This window comes from Tasmannia lanceolata, unplaced genomic scaffold (assembly GCF_043159265.1).
Source record: "Tasmannia lanceolata isolate RefF3 unplaced genomic scaffold, GAP_Taslan_0.1 ptg000008l, whole genome shotgun sequence".
NCBI classification, from domain to species: Eukaryota; Viridiplantae; Streptophyta; class Magnoliopsida; order Canellales; family Winteraceae; genus Tasmannia; species Tasmannia lanceolata.
This window is the reverse complement of record NW_027518685.1, coordinates 52269380-52289040: the sequence shown is the minus strand read 5'-3', so window position 1 is coordinate 52289040 and position 19661 is coordinate 52269380. Positions and strand designations below refer to the sequence as shown.

The following is a 19661-nucleotide window of genomic DNA, read 5'->3' as shown; positions in this document are numbered from 1 at the left end:
CTGGCCATCCGAACTGGGTGAGACACCTGACCGATCTTTGTTCTTAAGCAAAACGGTCTTAATGTCGAGATATTCGGATCATCCAAGATGATAAGCGAGTGCGACCGAGTCTGGTCTACTCGGATACCGCCGTAAAACATCGCTTTCTCTAGTCGTCCATCAGAAATACTCCATCCCACTAGACTCCACCAATAACTAGGGACCAACTGAATGAAATAAACACTTTGTGGAGACAAAAGAGCATAATCGAACCTCACATCACTCGGTATCTAGCTATGACTTCGAGAAACTCCTTCAGACTTCCGATCGCTCGGAGCCGATCGATACAAAAAGAATACATTGCACAAAAATAAAAACAAAGAAGTCCGTTCTTTATTTAATTATGAAAGTCCTTACATAAGGGGGCTTTAAGACCAATTGCAAAGACCAAAAAAGAAAATTTATGCATCTATACACCCAAGTTGTAACATCTATCGTTACCAAGCGCCAGAGATGTCCTCCCAAGGTCCTTCTCCATCGACAACCGTCAGATCGTCTCGGCCACCCTTGATCTCACGATCAAGCTCTGGAACACCCTCGGAGAATGCAAGTATACCATCTAGGGGGCAAGCTGATTCGTGGGCCACACAGAGGGTAGGATCACTCGGTCAGATCCTCCTCAGGATCCTCTTCTGGAAGATCTTCCTTCGGTCGCCCCTCATCACCGATCCTCGCAGCTCCTTCGGAGAATTCCTGGAGTTGGACCTTCGGGGCCTTGTTCTCCTTTTCCAATGCCTCGACCTAGCAAATCTCCGCCCTTAGCAGAAGAGGTTCGTCGGCCAAGTCATAGCCCCTCTTCTTCGCGTGCTTCGGAGAACGCTTGTAGTTTGCGGCATAACCGGGGATCCTATCGAGAGACATGCCGGTCTCGGGATTTGAAGAATCCGAATGATCCTCAGATTCAGCCTTCCTCTTCTTTTCTTTTCTCGATCCGCGCCCATCTCCACTTTTTCCTATCACGGGAAGAGCCATCGCCGGAACCACCACCGGAGGATCCATCGCTGGCGAAACGGACCCTTCTGCCACCACTTTTTTCCCTTTCACAGATCTCCGTGTCTGTTTAGCCACCGGCTCTCCGATGAACTTGCGATGCTCCCCTTCTCCTTCCGTTAGGGAGTTCAACTCCACCACCGGAACAATTGCCGCCGGCTGATCCTCTTGCGACATGGTGAGTGAGAAAAAGTTGCAAAGAGGGAGAAAGAAATGGTGAGAATGGTAGCTTGAAACGATCCGCCCCCCTCCTTAAATAGCAAGAATGGGGGTGGGAAATCTAGGCGGGACATTTAAGAGTCCCGCTGTTTTTTCAACAAGTGTCATCATGGGGAGCAGCACTATGGAAATCGCGCCCCATTATGCGCAATCCCATCGAGAGCTGCCGATTCGGATTCCCAACCGACGCGACGTTCAAACTTCACATCAAAACTCCAAATTCTTGCCAAAACATCTCATCTCCCATTCAGCCGAACGACTACTACATTGGATTGGTACCTGATAACCTTCCAAGGGCATAACTACTTCCTCAACCCGTATAACAGCACAAGGAAGTAGGGGGCAGTATGTTAGGCGTAAAATCGGTATATACGGTACCGACCCTTGCACCAACTCCAAATACAAAATACACTCAATATTGGCCCCAGCAAAAGAACCATCAATACCGACCCAACTCTCCCTCCAGATCCTTGCCACCCGCCTCACCGGAGCTACTCCCCCCAACATCGGTACCGACGCTCAAGAAAATAAGACAAGCAGAAATCCCGCCACCAAGCAAGAAATCCGGGTGACCATTACGATGAACACGCCTCACACGTCAGAGAAAGGATTCAAAGGTTCGGTTCTCCCCTGGAGCCACAATTCCAGGCCCACTAACGCTTTTTCTGTGAGCGTAGGATCACAGGCTCCACCAGGCTAGTATGTGTAGTCGGATTTTGGGCACCATCAGGTGGTATTCTGGTGTCATCATAACAGCACAATAGAGGTCAAGTTCATTCCTTCTCTTGGCTGATACTTTCCCTCATTGTTTATTTGGTAGTACTTCGTTGTACCCTAACACTTTGATGTTTTTGTAGGTTCTTTGTCTGAAACGTGAATCTCTTCATTTAGCTTCTACTATTGATTATTGAGTTCAACTTGTTTTGACTTTTCAAAATATCTTGTATTTATGCTACAGACATAAATGCCTCTAATTGATTGCGTGTATGAAATTACTTTATTATTGCTCTTATAAGACACAATATTTTTATTTCAGTATGGATTAACAGGTGCAGATTGCCCTTTTTAAATACAGGTGCTTGGACTCTATTCTTCATGCTGAGCACAAATGCATTTTAGAGCAGATGCGAATCGATTACTCCCTTAATCATTCACCGGAATCCAGCGAAAATAGTGATTGGTGTTTGGCGGAATCCGAAGAAAAACCCATGACCGATGGACAGCAGTTATCCCAGGATTATTCTCTTGGTGGTGAGAGTTTGGAAAGAAGCTGGCAGGAGAAGAATGGACTTGACAACCCATTTCCATTCCATTATGGTTTGGACCTAAAATTTTTATTTGGTTCATCTGTCAGAAATGATAAAAGTTCTGTTGGAGAGCCCAGGTTTGTTTCATTGTGTCATGACGTGCTGTTTTGTCACAAGTTGTCTCAATAGCGATATACAGTCAATTAGATTACTTAGTAACTGACCATTCAAGAAAAAAAAAATATTACTTAGTAACTGATATATTGGAGTGGACATAAATATTGCATTTGATTACTTAGTAACCTTACCGTTGCGAGGGTGCAACGGTAAGGTTGCTCCATTGTGACCTGGTGGTCACGGGTTCGAGTCATGGAAACAGCCTCTCTGCAAAGCAGAGGTAAGGCTGCGTATATCTAGCCCTCCGCAGACCCAACAATGGCGGGAGCCTCGTGCACTGGGCCGCCCTTATTCATATTAATCATCAAACCACTTGGACATTTGTTTCATCATGAGAGATTAGATATGTAGATGGAAGAGAAATGCATGTTACATTTTTTATGTGAGTGTTTTGGGTTTACTTTCTCGTTAAAAATTTCAGGGAATGAATGTCCTAGACCTAGTCACATTATTGTGCAGCTACTGACCATTCTATGTTATTCCTAGATTACCACCTTTGGAAGCTTTGTTTCTAATTTAACCATAGTTACCATCATACTTATTGCAATATCCATATTTCTTCAATTAGCAAATACATGTTACTATTGTAATTAATCAATCATGATCTGGTACACTGTTTTGTTCTATGATTTATTATTGCCTAGAGAAATTTAGTCTGCTGTTTTTTATTTTGTATTGAAACTTAACTTTTTTGTTTATTGTTAAGAGTTAAGTTAGTATATATATATATATATATATATATATATATATATATATAGCAGAAGAGAAAAGGAGAGAATTATTTGAATTCCTCCCAAAATTCTAATAGAATTACACATCTCTTTTTTTGACTTTTTTCAACAAAGGCACCCATTCAACCCACACATTTTCAATCCTACCCCCTCCTTTATGCTTTTTAACAAAGGCACCCATTAAAGCACATAATTTCAATCCTACCCCCTCCTTTATGCTTTTGTAATAAAAAAAGTTGACAAAGTCAACATAGTGATGTTTTTTCTTTGCAAAATTACGGATTGAGTACATATGTTACATAATACTACGGATTTTTGTCAAAATATTACATAATACTACGGATTCAGGACGCCTTTCAAAATATTGACGAACCCAATTATTTTTTAATACTGAACGTGTTCATTTAGTACATAATACTACGGATTTTGGCCACCTTTCAAAATATTCCGGGTCCCACTCGAATGCATGGGTTTGGCTATAGATGGTGCGTGAGACCCACCTGTCAAAGCATGAGTGTGAAATACTCCACCGCATCAAATGGGAAAGTGATTAACCATTTATATTTTTCTCGCCCCGTGCATCGCATGTATATATATATATATATATATATATATATATATATATATATATATATATATATATATATATATAGCAGAAGAGAAAAGGAGAGAATTATTTGAATTTCTCCCAAAATTCTAAGAGAATTACGCATCACTTTTTTTGAATTTTTTTAACAAAGGCACCCATTCAACCCACATATTTTCAATGCTACCCCCTCCTTTATGCTTTTTAACAAAGGCACCCATTAAAGCCACATAATTTCAATCCTACCCCCTCCTTTATGCTTTTTTAATTATGGAAACCTCTTTAGATTGGAGGGCTAGGATCAGCCTATGGAAATGATTTTAGGGGCACAACCTATTGATGTTGTGTTCCATCACATGGACGGTTTGGATCAACCTATGATGTGGTCCGTACAGTTCTTTGTCGGCCCGTGCATCGCATGGGGTTTTTTCCTAGTGTGTGTGTGTGTGTGTGTGTGTGTGTGTGTGTGTGTATCAACCTATACTAACTTTTTTGTTCACTGTCTGTCCATTTTGCCCTCGAGTTTTGGATGGGTTAGGATGATCCTATGGAGCTGATCTTTTGTACACACCTTATCTATGTAAGGGCCTTTCAAATGAATGCTTTGGATCATCCTAACAATGTGGGCCCACATGAGTTTTGGGTCCTCAAGCGATATAAGCTATATGCGCTCGAGCACGAGAAGAGTTCCTACTCCCCGGAGTAGATAACTTATCAACTCCGTGGGCTTAAAATACAGTGGGGGCCACATTGTTTGGGTGATCCAAAGCATTCATTTGATGAGCCCTCACATAGATAGGGTGTGCCCAAAAAATCAGCTCCATAGGATCATCCCAACCCTTCGATTTGTGGGGACAAAAAATGGACAACTGTCAGAAATGATAAAAGTAATGTTGGAGATCCCAGGTTTGTTTCATTGTGCCATAAAGTGTTGTTTTGTCACAAGGTGTCTAGAGAGCGACATACAGTCAATTACATTACTTAGTAACTGACAATTCAAAAAAAAAAAAAAAAAAATTACTTAGTGATTGATATATTGGAGTGGACATAAATATTGCATTTGATTCATATTACTAATCAAACCACTTGGACATTTGTTTCATCATGAGACATTAGATATGTAGATGGAAGAGAAATGCATGTTACATTTTTTATGTGAGTGTTTTGGGTTTACTTTCATGTTAAAATTTCCAGGGAAAGAATGTCCTAGACCTAGTCACATTATTGTGCAACTACCGACCATTCTATGTTATTCCTAGATTACCACCATTGGAAGCTTTGTTTCTAATTTAACCGTAGTTACCATCATACTTAATGCATTTTCCATATTTCTTCAATTAGCAAATACCTGCTACTATTGTAATTAATCAATCATGATCTGGTACACTGTTTTGTTTTATGATATATTATTGCCCAGAGAAATTTAGTCTGCTGTTTTTTATTTTGTATTGAAACTTAACCTTTTTGTTTATTGTTAAGAGTTAAGTTAGTATAGGTTGATTTATATTTATGTTTTGGTGGAATTCTGTTAGCCATTCATAAAAAAAAATCTGTTAATTAGATTTTTATTTATTTACATTAGTAGGTTGGGGCTCATCATTAGTTGCCTCCTTGATGGCATTTTATGTAAGTAGTGAGCTTTACACACGTGCTGCTGGTATTGGCATTACCATGTTTTGATAATGGGGCGAACTCACCTTGTATTTTATTGTTTAACCAGCTTTCAAAGGCTTTGTGAGTTTGTCCCATTATCAAAACATGGAAGTGGGAATATCAGCAGCACACACACTGGTGCTCGTTGGGTTAGAGTAAAATCTCTACAACTCCCATGAATTCTCTCGTCTCTTTATTTTCTTCCTCATTTTGTTCTTCCTCTTCTTCCATATGAGGTGCTTGTGGAATGATTATTAAGAGTTCAATGTGGAATCAGAGCATTGGTTGATCTCGATCAAAATTCAAGAGGTATGTTCTGTTTGCCTTGGATCTTGTGTCCAATCCCTAACTGATACCCTAAAGAAAAATTGATACCCTAAATTTCATCATGTGGCAGAAGTTATAAACCTATTTGAAATCCTAGCCCTAATCCTTGAAACCGTATTTGCTCTCTATGTCAATTTCGAAAACCTAATTCTAGTCTTCCACCCAGATTATATTAGAAACCCTATCTCTCTTTTTACTCATATTCCTATTCACGTGTGAATTCCTAACCCCTTAGCAACAAGGAGGGCCTTTAGTCGTTCAATGGTCTCATCTAGAAAATACTTTATAGCAAATATCCAATGACATCCAACTAGTCTGGCTCCAGATGAAAGAGGAACCAACTGCCATGTTTGATTGGTGTGAAGCACAACCATTTCAACGTCCATGGCGGCTTGCCATCCAGAGACTAAGAGCATCTGCAACCGACTTAGGTAAAGTAATCGATGACAAGCTAGAAACAAACAAGCGAAACAAGAGCGAGGGATGCTCATAAGAAACAAACGGCGAAATGGGGTGAGCAACATTACGTGATCTAGTGGATTGTGGCTATGTTGACCCCACGGTCATTGTACCTTCGTTTATACTCAACGTTGGCTGTGCAATGATAGTATGTGAATTAGATAAAAAATCCAGACACAGAAGTAGATCCTGTAGATTCTATTGATCTCGGTGAGCCAGTCCATCAAGCGCTGGAGTAGACCGGCGCTGTAGAACCAGCACCAAATTATCGCTATAGTGTGCTAAATCGTTAAAAAAATTCTTTTATAGGTAAACTTGGATTTGTTGAATGTATGCACGCATATGTGAGGGCATAGTTGGAATATAAAATAATAATATAGATATTAGTCATGTGTGAGGGTGAGAACTAATTTTGTTCTCTCCCACACGCACGCTTATTCTCTTCCTCTCTACTAGTTCTCTCTTCACTCTGTATCTCCCTCATCCCAGTATCTCTCGTCTCCTTAATTAATATACCATGTAACTTAACATGGTATCAGAGCCATGGGTAAAGAAAGGTAGGTGTTCTTTCTTCCTTCCCTAAACCCTAACCCTAATAGCCATTTTTTTCCTGTCTAAAGTTTTTTAGGTTTTTCTATTACACCAAACCCTCACACCTCTAACTTCACAACCTCCATTGATCTCCAGTTATTACCCCTCTACACCTAACTGCCCAACCCAAGGTGGCCAAACCCTAGCCGCACCTCCCCAAAACCCAAAACCCTAGTTGCAACCCCTATTCAAACCCCAAACCCTAGCCCACCTCCTATTCATACCCAAAATCGTAGCCGCACCCCCTCTCCAACCCCAAAAAAACCTAACTGCACCCACTCTTCCAACCCACACACCAGCCGCAACCCTTCATCCTTCACCCAAACCCAAACCCTCTCGTAGTTTATGTTATTTTTTATTCTGTCGCATATGGATCTTGCTCGTTGGTGTGTTGTTGGTTTTTTCTAAGGGTTATCGTCGATTGGTACTAGTGATTGTTGTTGAGGGTGGTCGTTTGGTGGTCTCCTGGATGTTCTGGTGACTTTGCAAAGTTGATTGTTGGTTGTGGTGCTTGTGGTGGTTGTTTGAGTACTTTGCTGGGTTGGTTACTGGTTGTTGTTGGTTGTGGGATTTGATTGATTCCCTACGGTGTTTTTTGTTTTTGGTGTTGGTAGTGCTTTCGTTATGGCTTCTGACAACCAAACCTCCCAGCAAAGTGCTGCCTCCCGAATTGATGGGGTCCATTCTTCGGTTTCTACTGGCCAATCAAGTTATTCGCATGTGGAACCCAGCATGTGGAACCCCTCTTTAGATGATGGCCATCACGTTGGATGGGACGAATTATCCACCATGGAAGAGGGTTGTATATACTTATCACCCTCGACGCAGGAAAAGCAATTTTCTAGAATGTGTACCGCCAGCTACTACTAATTTGCAGTATGATCAGGGGCGCAAAGATGATGCCATCGTTAGATCATTTCTCTGTGGTTATATGGAACCCCCCATTGCCGCCTCCTAGATGTATCTTCAGTCATCGAAGGAGGTTTGGGAGCAAATGGCTACAATGTATTCTGGGGCAGACAATCTTACGCATATTTGTCATAGTTTTTTCAGAATAGTTTAGCAACCTTCAGAGGGGAGACAAGCCGGTGAGCGGCCACTACATGTACTATCTCGCCCTCTGTCAGGGACTTGATCTATTGTCGTCGTTTATTACAGATCCAGTCGTTCTCAAGAAATGACGGGAGGAGTTGCGTGTTGTCTGTTTCCTTTACTTGTTGGGGCCTGACTATCTTCAACTCTGACAGCAGATTGTGAGTTCCAGATCCATCCCACCCCGACATATTTTTTTTCTTCTTCTGGGGTTCAGCATATGAGGGTGGCTCAGCATACTGATCCGATAGTTGATGGATCGGCTCATGTCACATATATTGGTAGTGACCGTAGCCGTGGGGGTGGCTGTGTTGGGCAAGGTCGTGATGGTGGTCGTCGTGGACGTGGCCGTGAGTCAGGGGGAGGTCATGATGGTGGAGGAAGGGGGCGTGGGTCCCGCTATTGCACTCATTGTCATATGAACGACCACAACATTGACTACTGTTATTATTTGCATCCCGAGCTTCATCCTTACAGACTTGTGAATGCCTCCGCTACTGTTTATGAGAGTTCTTCATCTACTCATCATCCATCTGTGACCTCTGACACTCTGGTGATCCCTCGTCCAGAATATGATGATCTCGTCCGTCTACGGTGCAAAGGAAAACAACCGTCTGCCACGTTTGCCCAACAAGGTAGTCCATCTTGTTTTCGATCTGGTTCTTCCTCTGGATCATTGCTCATCGATTCCGGAGCATCTCACCATATGACTGGTAATCCTACCCTACTTTCTTCTTTCCAGTCATTTTCATCTGAGGGCCCTGGTTCTGTTACTTTAGCTGATGGGACTACATCCCCTGTTTTTGGGGTTGGTATAATCACAACATCGGCGGGCCTTCGATTATCCTATGTTCTTTCTGTCCCATCTTTTCCTGTTAGTTTGTTATCTGTTAGTCGATTAACTAAGTCTCTTAATTGTTCTGTCTCATTTTTCCCATCTTATTGTGTCTTTCAGGATCTGAAGACTGGGACGAGGATTGGTGTCACGCCCCAAACCGAGTCTCCGGTCTAGGCACATAACAGCGTCATATATTCATCAACCACGAATATGTAAGGCATTCACACTGGAACCATGCATTAAACAGAGCTACTAAAATTAACCAAATTAATTAACTATCAGAGTAATCAATGCGGAAACTAAATATCTTTGTCGAACGGACTGCATCAATTCAAACCAAATTAAATAGCTAAATGTTCATTCCAAGTAAAGCTACTGTCTGAATAACTGAAAATAACAAATCCTAAACTGCCGCCCTTGCTCACTCCCAAGCCCGCGAATCAAGCATCTACTGTTCTCCACCTGTAACATAGAATGCGTGGAATGAGCTAATGCCCAGTGAAATAAATATGTCTACACTAAAATCATAATACCAATTAATAAAAAGAGAATAATTGGCAATATATGTTAATCTGTAACTGGCATAACAATCTAGCTAGCAAACTGTATAACTGGCATAAACATGCATAACTGTATCTATAACTGTGCTTGCTGCCTAGTGTAGTGAGACTAGTACTGCTAGACTACGTAGCTAACGGAACCTGCCTACTAACTCGTAGGAAGCTGAATCCCAACGATCTTGTACGGGATTATACCCCCGAAAATACTGCGTAGGGTGGTACTGCGGCTTGATCTGTGACTTTCCTTCGACGGCTTAGAAAAGTCTCATACACTAGTAATCATGCAAAACACTTCGTCTCAAGGAACGTTAACTGTTGCATCCTCACTTGGACAACACCATGTTCTGATGCAAAAATTGTGACTATAAAGTCCAACTGGCACATACATGCATATGGTAGATCCGAACTAGGAGTCAATACAATACTATGAATATTGACCCTTGTGTACACCGACATAGTCAATATCAATCAAGAACATGCATACTTGCATAAGAAATCATATTCAATATTAGAATAACTGTGGTAGAACAAGTCTACTCACCTGTGGTACTTGTTTGATTTGTCTCCCACGAAGTAACTCCTTCAATCACTGTGTAGTATCACCTACAGCTCACATTAAGCCTTAATCAACACCTTGGGTTAACATTTAAGTCCCCTTTGGCAGATCTGTGTCCTCCAAAAGTTTATCAGAGCTTAAAAAATTCAGCCCAAATAGTGCGTTCGGGCGTCCGAATCAGGCGTCCGTGGACCCCCTTTCGGGCGTCCGAGCCACCCTCTCGGGCGCCCCTGCAATTTTTCCCCTCTTGGGAATTCTCGGGTATGGGTGTTCGGGCGCCCGACCCTTGCCCTTCGGGCGTCCGAAGACCCTTCGGGCGCCTCCTTAGGGGCGTACGAACCGCGCGATTTGGGTTTTTCCCAAAACCCGTGAAAACACTATTTCTTCTTGATTTTCTACCCGAAAACCCTTCTTTCTTATTCCTTTAAACATATTAAACATCTTAATAGGTTATTTATTCATCTCCTCACTTGATTAGGGCATCTAACGTGAAAAAGCGCGAAGATCTTCGGGGAAAAACCAATTTCCTCAACCCTAATCAATGGTTCTTCGATCGAAGAACACAACGCCCCTAATCAATGGTTCTTCAATCGAAGAACACAATGCTTGATTTAAATCTATATAGATATAATCTCTTTTTTATTCTCAAGAGATCTAAATCTCTATAGAGAGTGGAATAAACCAAAATTATATTTTAATTATATTTACATACCTCTTTAGGAGATGAATTTCCAAGCTTTTCTTCGTTCTTCTCTCCCAAAGCTCCACAAAATTTCTCCTTAGAGTTAAAGTTCTAAAATCTGTAGCTTAAGAGTTTATTTATAGACTTGTTTGTAAGAGTCCTAATTTAGCAGGCTTTTTAGAAACCCTAACTCATTCTGACTAGGAAACTAACTTGTTTCTAATTTATTTTAATTAAATAAATAAAATTATTTCTGAGATGAAAATACCCCTCCAAAAACGTCCAACGTTTTGGGGTATTTCAATTGGCTCGGGCCGTGAGATTGATGGCCTCTACTGCCTAGATCATGTTGCTGCTGGTTTGCTCTTCTTACCTCCATGGATGCCTATCAGTGGCATCGTCGTGAGGGTCACCCACCTATTGATAGCTTAGGAAATCTTCTTTTGTGTCTAGTCATGTTCCCTTTTTTCATTGTGAGTCTTGTGAGTTGGAAAAACACCATCGTGTGTCCTTCCCACCTCGTGTCAGTAATCGTGTCTCAAGGCCTTTTGAACTTATTCATTCTGATATATAGGGCAAGGAAGTAGGATTCTTCCCTGGAAGTGGGGAACCTCGATTCCCCGGTTCTCGAGTCTGAAACGAGAATCTTCTCGAATCCCAAAAAACTGGGAATCCCGGTTCGGATTCGCCAGAAACCCGATTTCCACTATTGGGAATCGCGGTTTATGATTCTCTGGAACCCCGTTTCCTACTTTTGGGATCCGCAGTTTAATGTTATGTGAAACGCGATTTCCCAGCGATTCTCCGGAGATTCCCTGACAATGCCCAACTCCCCAGCGATTCCTCAGCAATTCCCCGCCGATTCCCCTGCGACTCCTCGGCGACTCCCTGGCGACTTCACGATTCCCGCTTCCGACCATCCCGGGAGCCTTCGATTCTCGCTTTTGATTCCCGCTCTGGCAACCTTGGTTTAGGGCCCCTCTCGAACTACTTCATTATAAGGCTCTAGATATTTTATCATTTTTGTGGATGATTACTCAAGTTCTACTTGGTTGCTTTTACTTAAAGATAGATCTGAAGTGTTTAATGCCTTCAGAAAATTTTATTTTGAGGTGGTTAATCAGTTTAAGTGTTCTATTAGTTGTGTGCGTACTGATAAAGCTAAGGAGTATTTCCCTGTGGACAATGGTTTTAATTATTTCCTTGAATCTCATGGTATAATTCATCAATCTTCTTATTCCTATACGTCGCAGCAAAATGGAGTTGCTTAGTGGAAAATTAGATAATTTCTTGATATAACCCGCACGATAATGTTTCAAATGAAGGTACCTAAAATATATTGGGGAGATGTCGCACTCACAGTGTGCTTCCTCAGAATTCGTCTCTCATCATCGGTTATGTCAGGGGAAACACCGCTTTCTATTCTCTACCCTGTAGGTGATCGATTTCCATTGTTACCTCATATTTTTTGGTGTATATGTTTCGTTTAGAAATTGGGTCCTGGTCTGGACAAGTTAGATCCTCTAGCGGAGAAGTGTATCTTTTTGGGATACTCACATACCCAGAAAGGTTACAAGTGGTATAGTCGTCTGCGGAAACTGTTTATCTCTTCAGATGTCACATTTGTTGAGGATAGGCTGTTTCATTCTGATCCTCCACACTAGTCGGTAGACATACCCAGTCGGTTATTACCTATTCGGGTTAGTCCTCCTCTACCAACACATGTCCCAATTCCAGACGTTCCCATAGGACCCACAAGTGTTACTCGTGACTCTGCGCCACTGACATATCTTCGGGGACCTGGACAGGTTGTTTACCCTACCCTACCACTGAGGCGGCATCTCAACCCGCTGATCCTCCTCGAGAGAGGGACGACCCCCTCCCCCTTAAGGTGTTTCTGATTCTCCTGTTTCTGATTCTCCCATTACAACAAGTACTTTAAGGATGAATGTTTTAAGGCATTATCAAGAAATAATAGTGAGAATAATGAAAGAGAATATGTTGGGTTCATTTATTGGCCATTTGAGTTCAAAATCGACACAATAGTTCATGTTTGTGAGCGTGTTTAATGAAAGAAAATATGCTGGGTTCATTTATTGGCCATTTGAGTGCAAAATTGACACAATAGTTCATGTTGGTGAGTGTATTAAACACTGGATACTTGGGTTACTATGCGATATAGGTGCAAAAATTATTAATATTAGAATATAATTTAGTTAAAGGCCATATCTTGAATCCCTGTTCTGGGGGTGGGAGATAAATCATCTTGGATTCAATTTCAAAGAAATGGATGTACTTATATGCAGTTTTAAAAAGCTATAACTGTGCGGCAAGGCGTAAACCAATCTAACTCTCAGGAAATTTCAACATTAATTCATGAAGAGAACAACAATTAACAATCATTCAACACAATATTTAGAACTAGCGAGTGCAATAGTGTAATTTTTGGACATGAATAAATTCAATCAAATCGATAAGCTAACATAATGAATAACAAACAGAATGAAGTTTACATAAAAAATAAACATCAAGTATAAATCATGTATCACGTTCAAAATGGGTTCATCCCTTTTCAGCACGCAGCTTTCAGTTCCGTTAAGAAGTATTAAAGGAATTGCCAAACCCTTCTTGTATGGGCCACGACACGAGCTCTAGAAAGGGAAAAATCAGCAAGGCTGCCAAATGGGGCTGAGTGAACCCCTTAAGAGCCTGTATTCTACGCCATTTTACTATAACTAATATTAATTGGGTTTACAGGGGCAAATAAATCTATAGATATTTTTCTTATTTGACAGTTATTGTCATTGCCATGATTGTTGAGAGCCTTATACCTTGTGTACACCTCACATAGTTCTCACCGTGCACCATTTTAGCACTGGTTCAACGTTTCATCTTCCTGACAATCTACCTATGTAATGATGATTTTGGATGGTATATTTATTGCCAATGTAGTCTAGACAGGCTCTAATGACTTCACTTCGTGTTTGGTACTCACATTGTAGCCACATTCACATTCTTGATTTTCCTCTATACTTTCAGTTTTTCATTTTATTCATAAACTTTGGTTAAATATCTTTAATATTATTTTAGGTATATTTAACTTATCACTGGAAATTCCTGTAGAGTTGCTGTTGCTACTCGTTTCCAGCGTGATTTCATGAAACTTCTTCATGATGCTGAGTTTGAAGAACTATCAGCTCGGGATTTGTTATTGACATCTGCTTTGAACACTGATTATCTTCTTATGTTGCCAATATATGTTGACTGGAAGAAAGCATCCGAGTCCAATGCAATAATATACAGGTGTGGGCTAGTACCTTAAAATTATATAAATCCTCATAGATGATATGTAGACAATTGTCTCCGTCAAGCATATTTATTTCCTATAGAAATATCTGGTTACTTTATTCCGTTTGTTTTGTGTGAAAAAAAATTACAGAGAGCTTAATAGCTAAAAAGTAAGTGGACGACTGTGAGGTAATTTAAATGTGGATTCTTTGAATTGGAAAGATAATGCTAGCTCTAGCAAGGGGAAATAGCTTCTTTCTAGGACGCACTATTTGAACCTTAAACTTCGTTACTTTATCATTTAGTTATGACTAAATAGTAGAGCCCTAACACGTAACTAGAGGGATGCAATTTAATTCGATAATAGGTGATTAATTGTACAACTATCAATGCACCATTGTCATACAAAATTTGGCCAAAGTCCATTAAGCTTTGGTATTCAAATGCAAACTTTCACATTTTTTTAAAACTGGTTTCACATAATCAACTTACGAAACTTGAATGCATTGCTTGATATTTTAATTTCCATGTAGCATTTCTATAGGATTGCTCGCCGCTGTTTGCATTATCATTTAATACTTGGATATGATTCACCGGCAATCTAAGTTATGTTTCTTTTAAGTGACATCCTGCTTTTTAGCTTTGTAACAGTGTTGGCTGGCACAAGTTCGTAGGTTTTTTGCTACAGAGTTTGTCTCTTGTGTCACCTCATCTTTGGAGTAGCTTGCTAGCGGTATCAACACAGAAAATGGATTATATATTAACAAAATGATTTTTAATTAGGATTATTGTATTGACCATTTACAGAGCAAATTTCAGAATTTGATTTCTAGAAGCATATATAATTCTTCTAAAGCTCTGTGATCAAGATTTCTAGATGGGATCACTGTCTCATTTAATTAGAATCTTTTCATGGAATTCCTCATAATGTGCTCTTTGTCAAATCATGCTAAATTGGCCAACATTGCCGTTGTCTTGCTGCTCAACTCGGTCGGTCTGCGGTGTCACCATAAAAAAGGGATTGGTGCTCATGTTGATAGAATGTAAATATTACGACTTAGACTTAGTAAACTCAGACCAGGTCAGATGTCATAGAAACCTCATCGAGCAAAGAGGAAATGTATAAAAGAAATGGGGCTGAGGTAGCCAAAAGGGAAAATAAAAAGTAGAATCCACCACACATGGGAAACAGACTCCTTCCACACATTCCTCCATAAGGACTCACTCGCTAGCTTTATATATCTGTGGCACCATTCACACTCTGTGTGGATGCAAACAAAATTGGGGATCATCTTCCCTACCTGAGCATTAAACTGAAGCTCAGAAGCTTCCATGGACCCAAACTTGATTTGACTCTCATGCACTCGCATATGATGGATACCTTCCACCCACATATGCCAGAGAGTTTCTTTCTTGAAAAATTCATTAAACACCAAGAAAGGTAGAACTTTATTTCATTAGAGTTTGCTATACCAATTGTTTCAGACTAAACTTTAAATATCTATGGGGCTGTTCGACAATTATTCTCCATTCCCATCCTTCAACGGGGTGAATGAGAAACCCCGAAAATCACTAAACATGCCATTCGGCAACTGGGTCTGTTTCTCCCTTCTCCGACTTTTTTTTTTCGTGGCTAAATGATGCTAAATAATGAGATTTCCATGGTGACTCTGATCCGTTTTAGAAGAGTCTCATTTTCCCGTTTCGGCCCGTTTCCTGATGGACCAATATTGAAGTTTAATAAATCAAAATGAGACAGTTTGGAGGGAAAGGAAGCCATTTCATATCAGTCTTATCAACACTAGGGACCTCCAAGCTATTTTTCTTTCATTTTTGAGATAAATCAAAAATTTTAATTCCCTTAAATTCCCCTCTTGCTAAAGCTTGATAGATGATAGGTAACTTACTGTACTTAATCAAATTCCAATTAGGAGTGGCATTGTTAAAATTTCTTATTCTTTTCAATCCATAATCTCCATCAGACTGCAAATGGCATACTCTTTCACAAAATTTCCTTTACCACTGTTAGAAATGTGTATCAATGTATGTATGCCTTAGGGTAGTTTGGTCTTTTGAATCCTTCTTTCTTTATAAAATACAGAAGTGAGGGGGAGCTAATATAAAACTCACTCTCTTCTCTCATTTCTCCTCTGACATGGTATCAGAGCCCTAGGGTTTTGATCCCCTAGGGCCCACCATAGCACCTCCCTCTTCTCCTTCCTCCATTTCTCCTTCCTCCCAGCATCAAATCCTAACCCTCGCTGCCCCTCTGACCTCCCTCACTCCTCTCCACCCTCGCCTACCTTCCTCGCTGCCCCGAGCATCCCCTCCCTCCCTCGCAACCCTCGCACCTCCCTTGCTGCCCCGTGCCACCCTTCCCTTCCCCTAACCCTAGCGCCACTCTTCCCTCCCTCGCAACTCATCCGCCTCCTTCCCTCGCTGCCTCGCTGCCTCGCGCCACCGTTCCCCTCTCCTAACTCTTCCCTCCCTCGCAACCCTCGCGCCTCCTTCCCTCGTTGCTTCGGGACACCCTCCCCTCCCCTAGCCCTCGCGCCACTCTTGCCTCCCTCCCTCGCTGCCTCGTGCCACTCCAAACCCCAAAATCCTAAATCCTAACACCCAAGACCCTAAAACCCTAAATCCTTCTCAAACCCTAAACCTGACCAGCATCTTCCTTCGCTGGGAAACCCCTCCAAGCTTCACCAACACGACCTCTTGCCTTTTTAGGCTCTTATTCCCTCTCTTCTCACTCCATTCTCATTCTATCTAAGGCCCTTTGTCCGTTGGAATCCTAATCTTGCACTCTACCCTCTTTATCTTACCTTCTTTAGGCTCTTTCTCCGTTCTTGATGGCCTAAATCCTCTTTTCCATACTTTTTCTTTCTCTTCTGCGGCCCCAGTGTTTCTTGATGGTTTCTATCCTCCTCTTCACTAGCAGTATTATGTCTCCTCTTGCTGTGAGACTTCTTCGAGGTCGCGGTATGTTATTTGGGCTCGTTGTATGATCTTCCTTCCTCTTATTCGCCGCAGTGGTTGAGAGTCTCTTTATCTCTCTGTATGTATGCATCCTTTTATCATCATGGATCATCCTGTCCTCATGTATCCTCATGTTCGTTTGAATCCTCCACCTTCGGCTACTTTCTCTAGTTATTCCACTTATGTGGATGTTGCTTTCCCACAGATGGCTATTGTCTCTCTTGATGCGTCTCTTCTCTGTCAAAGGAATTCTCCCTTGTGCGTAGCGTTGTATGCGGCCTCATGGGTCTAGTGCCCTTTGCGTTGTTACTTCTATTCTTGGCGCGTATGTTGGTAATGACCATTTTGGCCGTGGCAATGGTCTCTTTGCCAGAGGTCAGGACTGTCGAGGCAGTGGTCATGGGTATGATTTTGGCAGCGGCCGTGTCGCTCGTGGGCGTGGGCTCCCTTACTGCACTCCTTATCCGGCAGCGGGACATTATTATGTGACTACGTGCTATGCCTCTGAATCCTCCTCTACTGGATCAGTAGCACCTGATGACATTTTCCTTATCTCCAGGATTGACTATGATGAGTTTTTGCGCCTCTGTGCACACCGCTGAGTACCTACTGTGCTCTTTGCTCAGCTTAGTTCGTTTCAACCTCTTCATCTAGCGTCTTCTGTTACTCTTGCCGATGGGACCACCGCACCCATCTCTAGTATTGGTACTCTTTCCCCTCACTTTGGTCTTACCTTGTAATCTATACTCTCTGTTCCTAAATCACCCTTTAATTTACTTTTTGTTAGCCAACTTACCAAGACTCTTAACTGTTCTATCTCTTTTTTCCCCTACAATTGTGTTTTTCAGTATCTTTCGACTGGGAAGACAACTTTGCACAGCTCAGTGGTTCGTCAGCTTCGCTTCTTACTACCTCTGGTTCTTGGATTATTGATTCCGGGGCCTCCAACCATCTGACAGTAATTTTGCTTCCCTTAGTTCGTTTAAGCCTCTTCATCCGGCCTCTTCTGTTATTCTGGCCGATGGGACCACTTCACCCATATCTAGTATTGGTACACTTTCCCCTCACTCTGGTCTTACCTTGTAATCGATACTCTTTGTTCCTAAGTCACCCTTTAATTTACTTTATGTTAGCCCAAGACTCTTAACTGATTTGTCTCTTTCTTCCCCTCATTGTGTTTTTCAGGATCTTTCGACTGGGAAGACAAATGCTTCGGGTCGTGTTGTAATGGTCTATATCACCTTGACTGTGTCCCTCCTCATGCCATGTTGCGTACTTTTGTTGATGCCTATCAGTGGCATTGCAATCTCGGCCATCCATCCCTTCCACGCCTTCAGCTGTCCTCTGTTATTTCTGGCCCTCTTTAGCCCTTTCTGTGCAAGTCATGTGAACTCGGGAATCATCGTCACATGTCCTTTCCATTCCGAGTTGTTAGTCGAGCCTCTACTCCTTTTGTGCTCTTGCATTCTGATGTATGGGGTCCCTCCAGGACCAAGTCTCTCTGGTTATCACTATTTTGTCATTTTATGGATGATTTCTCTCGTATGACTTGGCTATTTCTCCTTAAAGTTGGCTTTGAGGTCTTCCATCCTTTCCGCACCTTTTATGCTGATATTACTACCCAATATGTGTTTGCGCACTGATAGTGTTAGGAAGTACTTCTCTGCTAACTTTAGGGATTTCTTATCCACCCATGGCATTCTCCATCAATCCTCTTGTACACCTCTCAGCAAATTGGTGTTGCCGAGAGGAAACTACAGTACTTACTTGACATGGCCCTCCCTATTCTCTTTCAGATGTGAGTTCCTCAACTCTATTGGAGCGATGCCATCCTTACATCCTGTTTCCTGGCTAATGGCCTCCCCTTTTCTATCTCAGATGGTACCTCCCCTTTCTGGGTCTTACATCCTTAGGGGGATCCATTTCCCCTCACTCTGCGGGTCTTTGGCTGTGTTTGTTTTCTTCACAACCTCACACGCGGTCAAGATAAGTCGGCTCCTCAATCAGAGCGATATGTCTTTCTGGGTACTCTCGCACCGAGAAAGCTTATCGTTGTTATAGCCCTCGGCTGCGGAGCTTCTTTGTTTCTGCCGATGTCACATTCTTTGAGTTTTTAAGAAAGGTTATCGTTGTTATAGCCCCTTGGGGCCGTTTTTTGTACTTTGCCTTTCAAGGCTCTTTAAATGAGAAATCGTTATATTTTGGAATTTCGCCAAGTGTTTGAATTCGTCTTTTGTTGTTTTTACTAATGTTCCTTGGGCCCGGGATAAATTCTTCTATCCGACACGGGTTTAGTTTCGAGTTGCACTTCGTAGGATTCCAAGCATCCGAATAAGGGGTCTTGGCAGTACACTTCTGGTCTCCTTTGGAATGACCAGAGTGAATCATGTGAACCTCAGCTGAAAGTGTGCTTCCGGCCTTTATTCCTGGCTAGAAGTGTGTTTCCGGCCTCATCAGGAATGGCCGAAGTGAACCATGTAAGCTTAACAGGAGCTGAAAGACTTGGGCTTCTAAGAAAGGTTTTGGTTATCTGCTCCGGCCTTTATTCCCGGTCAGAAGTGCACTTCCGGCCTCATCGGGAATGGCCGAAGTGACCCATATGAACCCGAGCTGAAAGACGGGTTTTTAAGAAATGTTTTAGTTATCTGCT

The 19661-nt window shown here is 41.8% G+C and overlaps 1 protein-coding gene across 9 annotated transcripts in view; it reads left to right on the top strand.

Moving 5' to 3' along the window:
• LOC143885357 (DUF3754 family protein, putative (DUF3754)) overlaps nucleotides 1-19661 on the top strand; it is a 119709-nt gene that overhangs the window by 24735 nt on the left and 75313 nt on the right. For all 9 annotated transcript variants that reach the window (XM_077389493.1, XM_077389491.1, XM_077389490.1 and 6 more), the window contains exons 2-3: nucleotides 2324-2632; nucleotides 13871-14050. In XM_077389493.1, the coding sequence (XP_077245608.1) occupies nucleotides 2324-2632; nucleotides 13871-14050 (489 nt within the window). The remainder of the gene's footprint in view (nucleotides 1-2323; nucleotides 2633-13870; nucleotides 14051-19661) is intronic.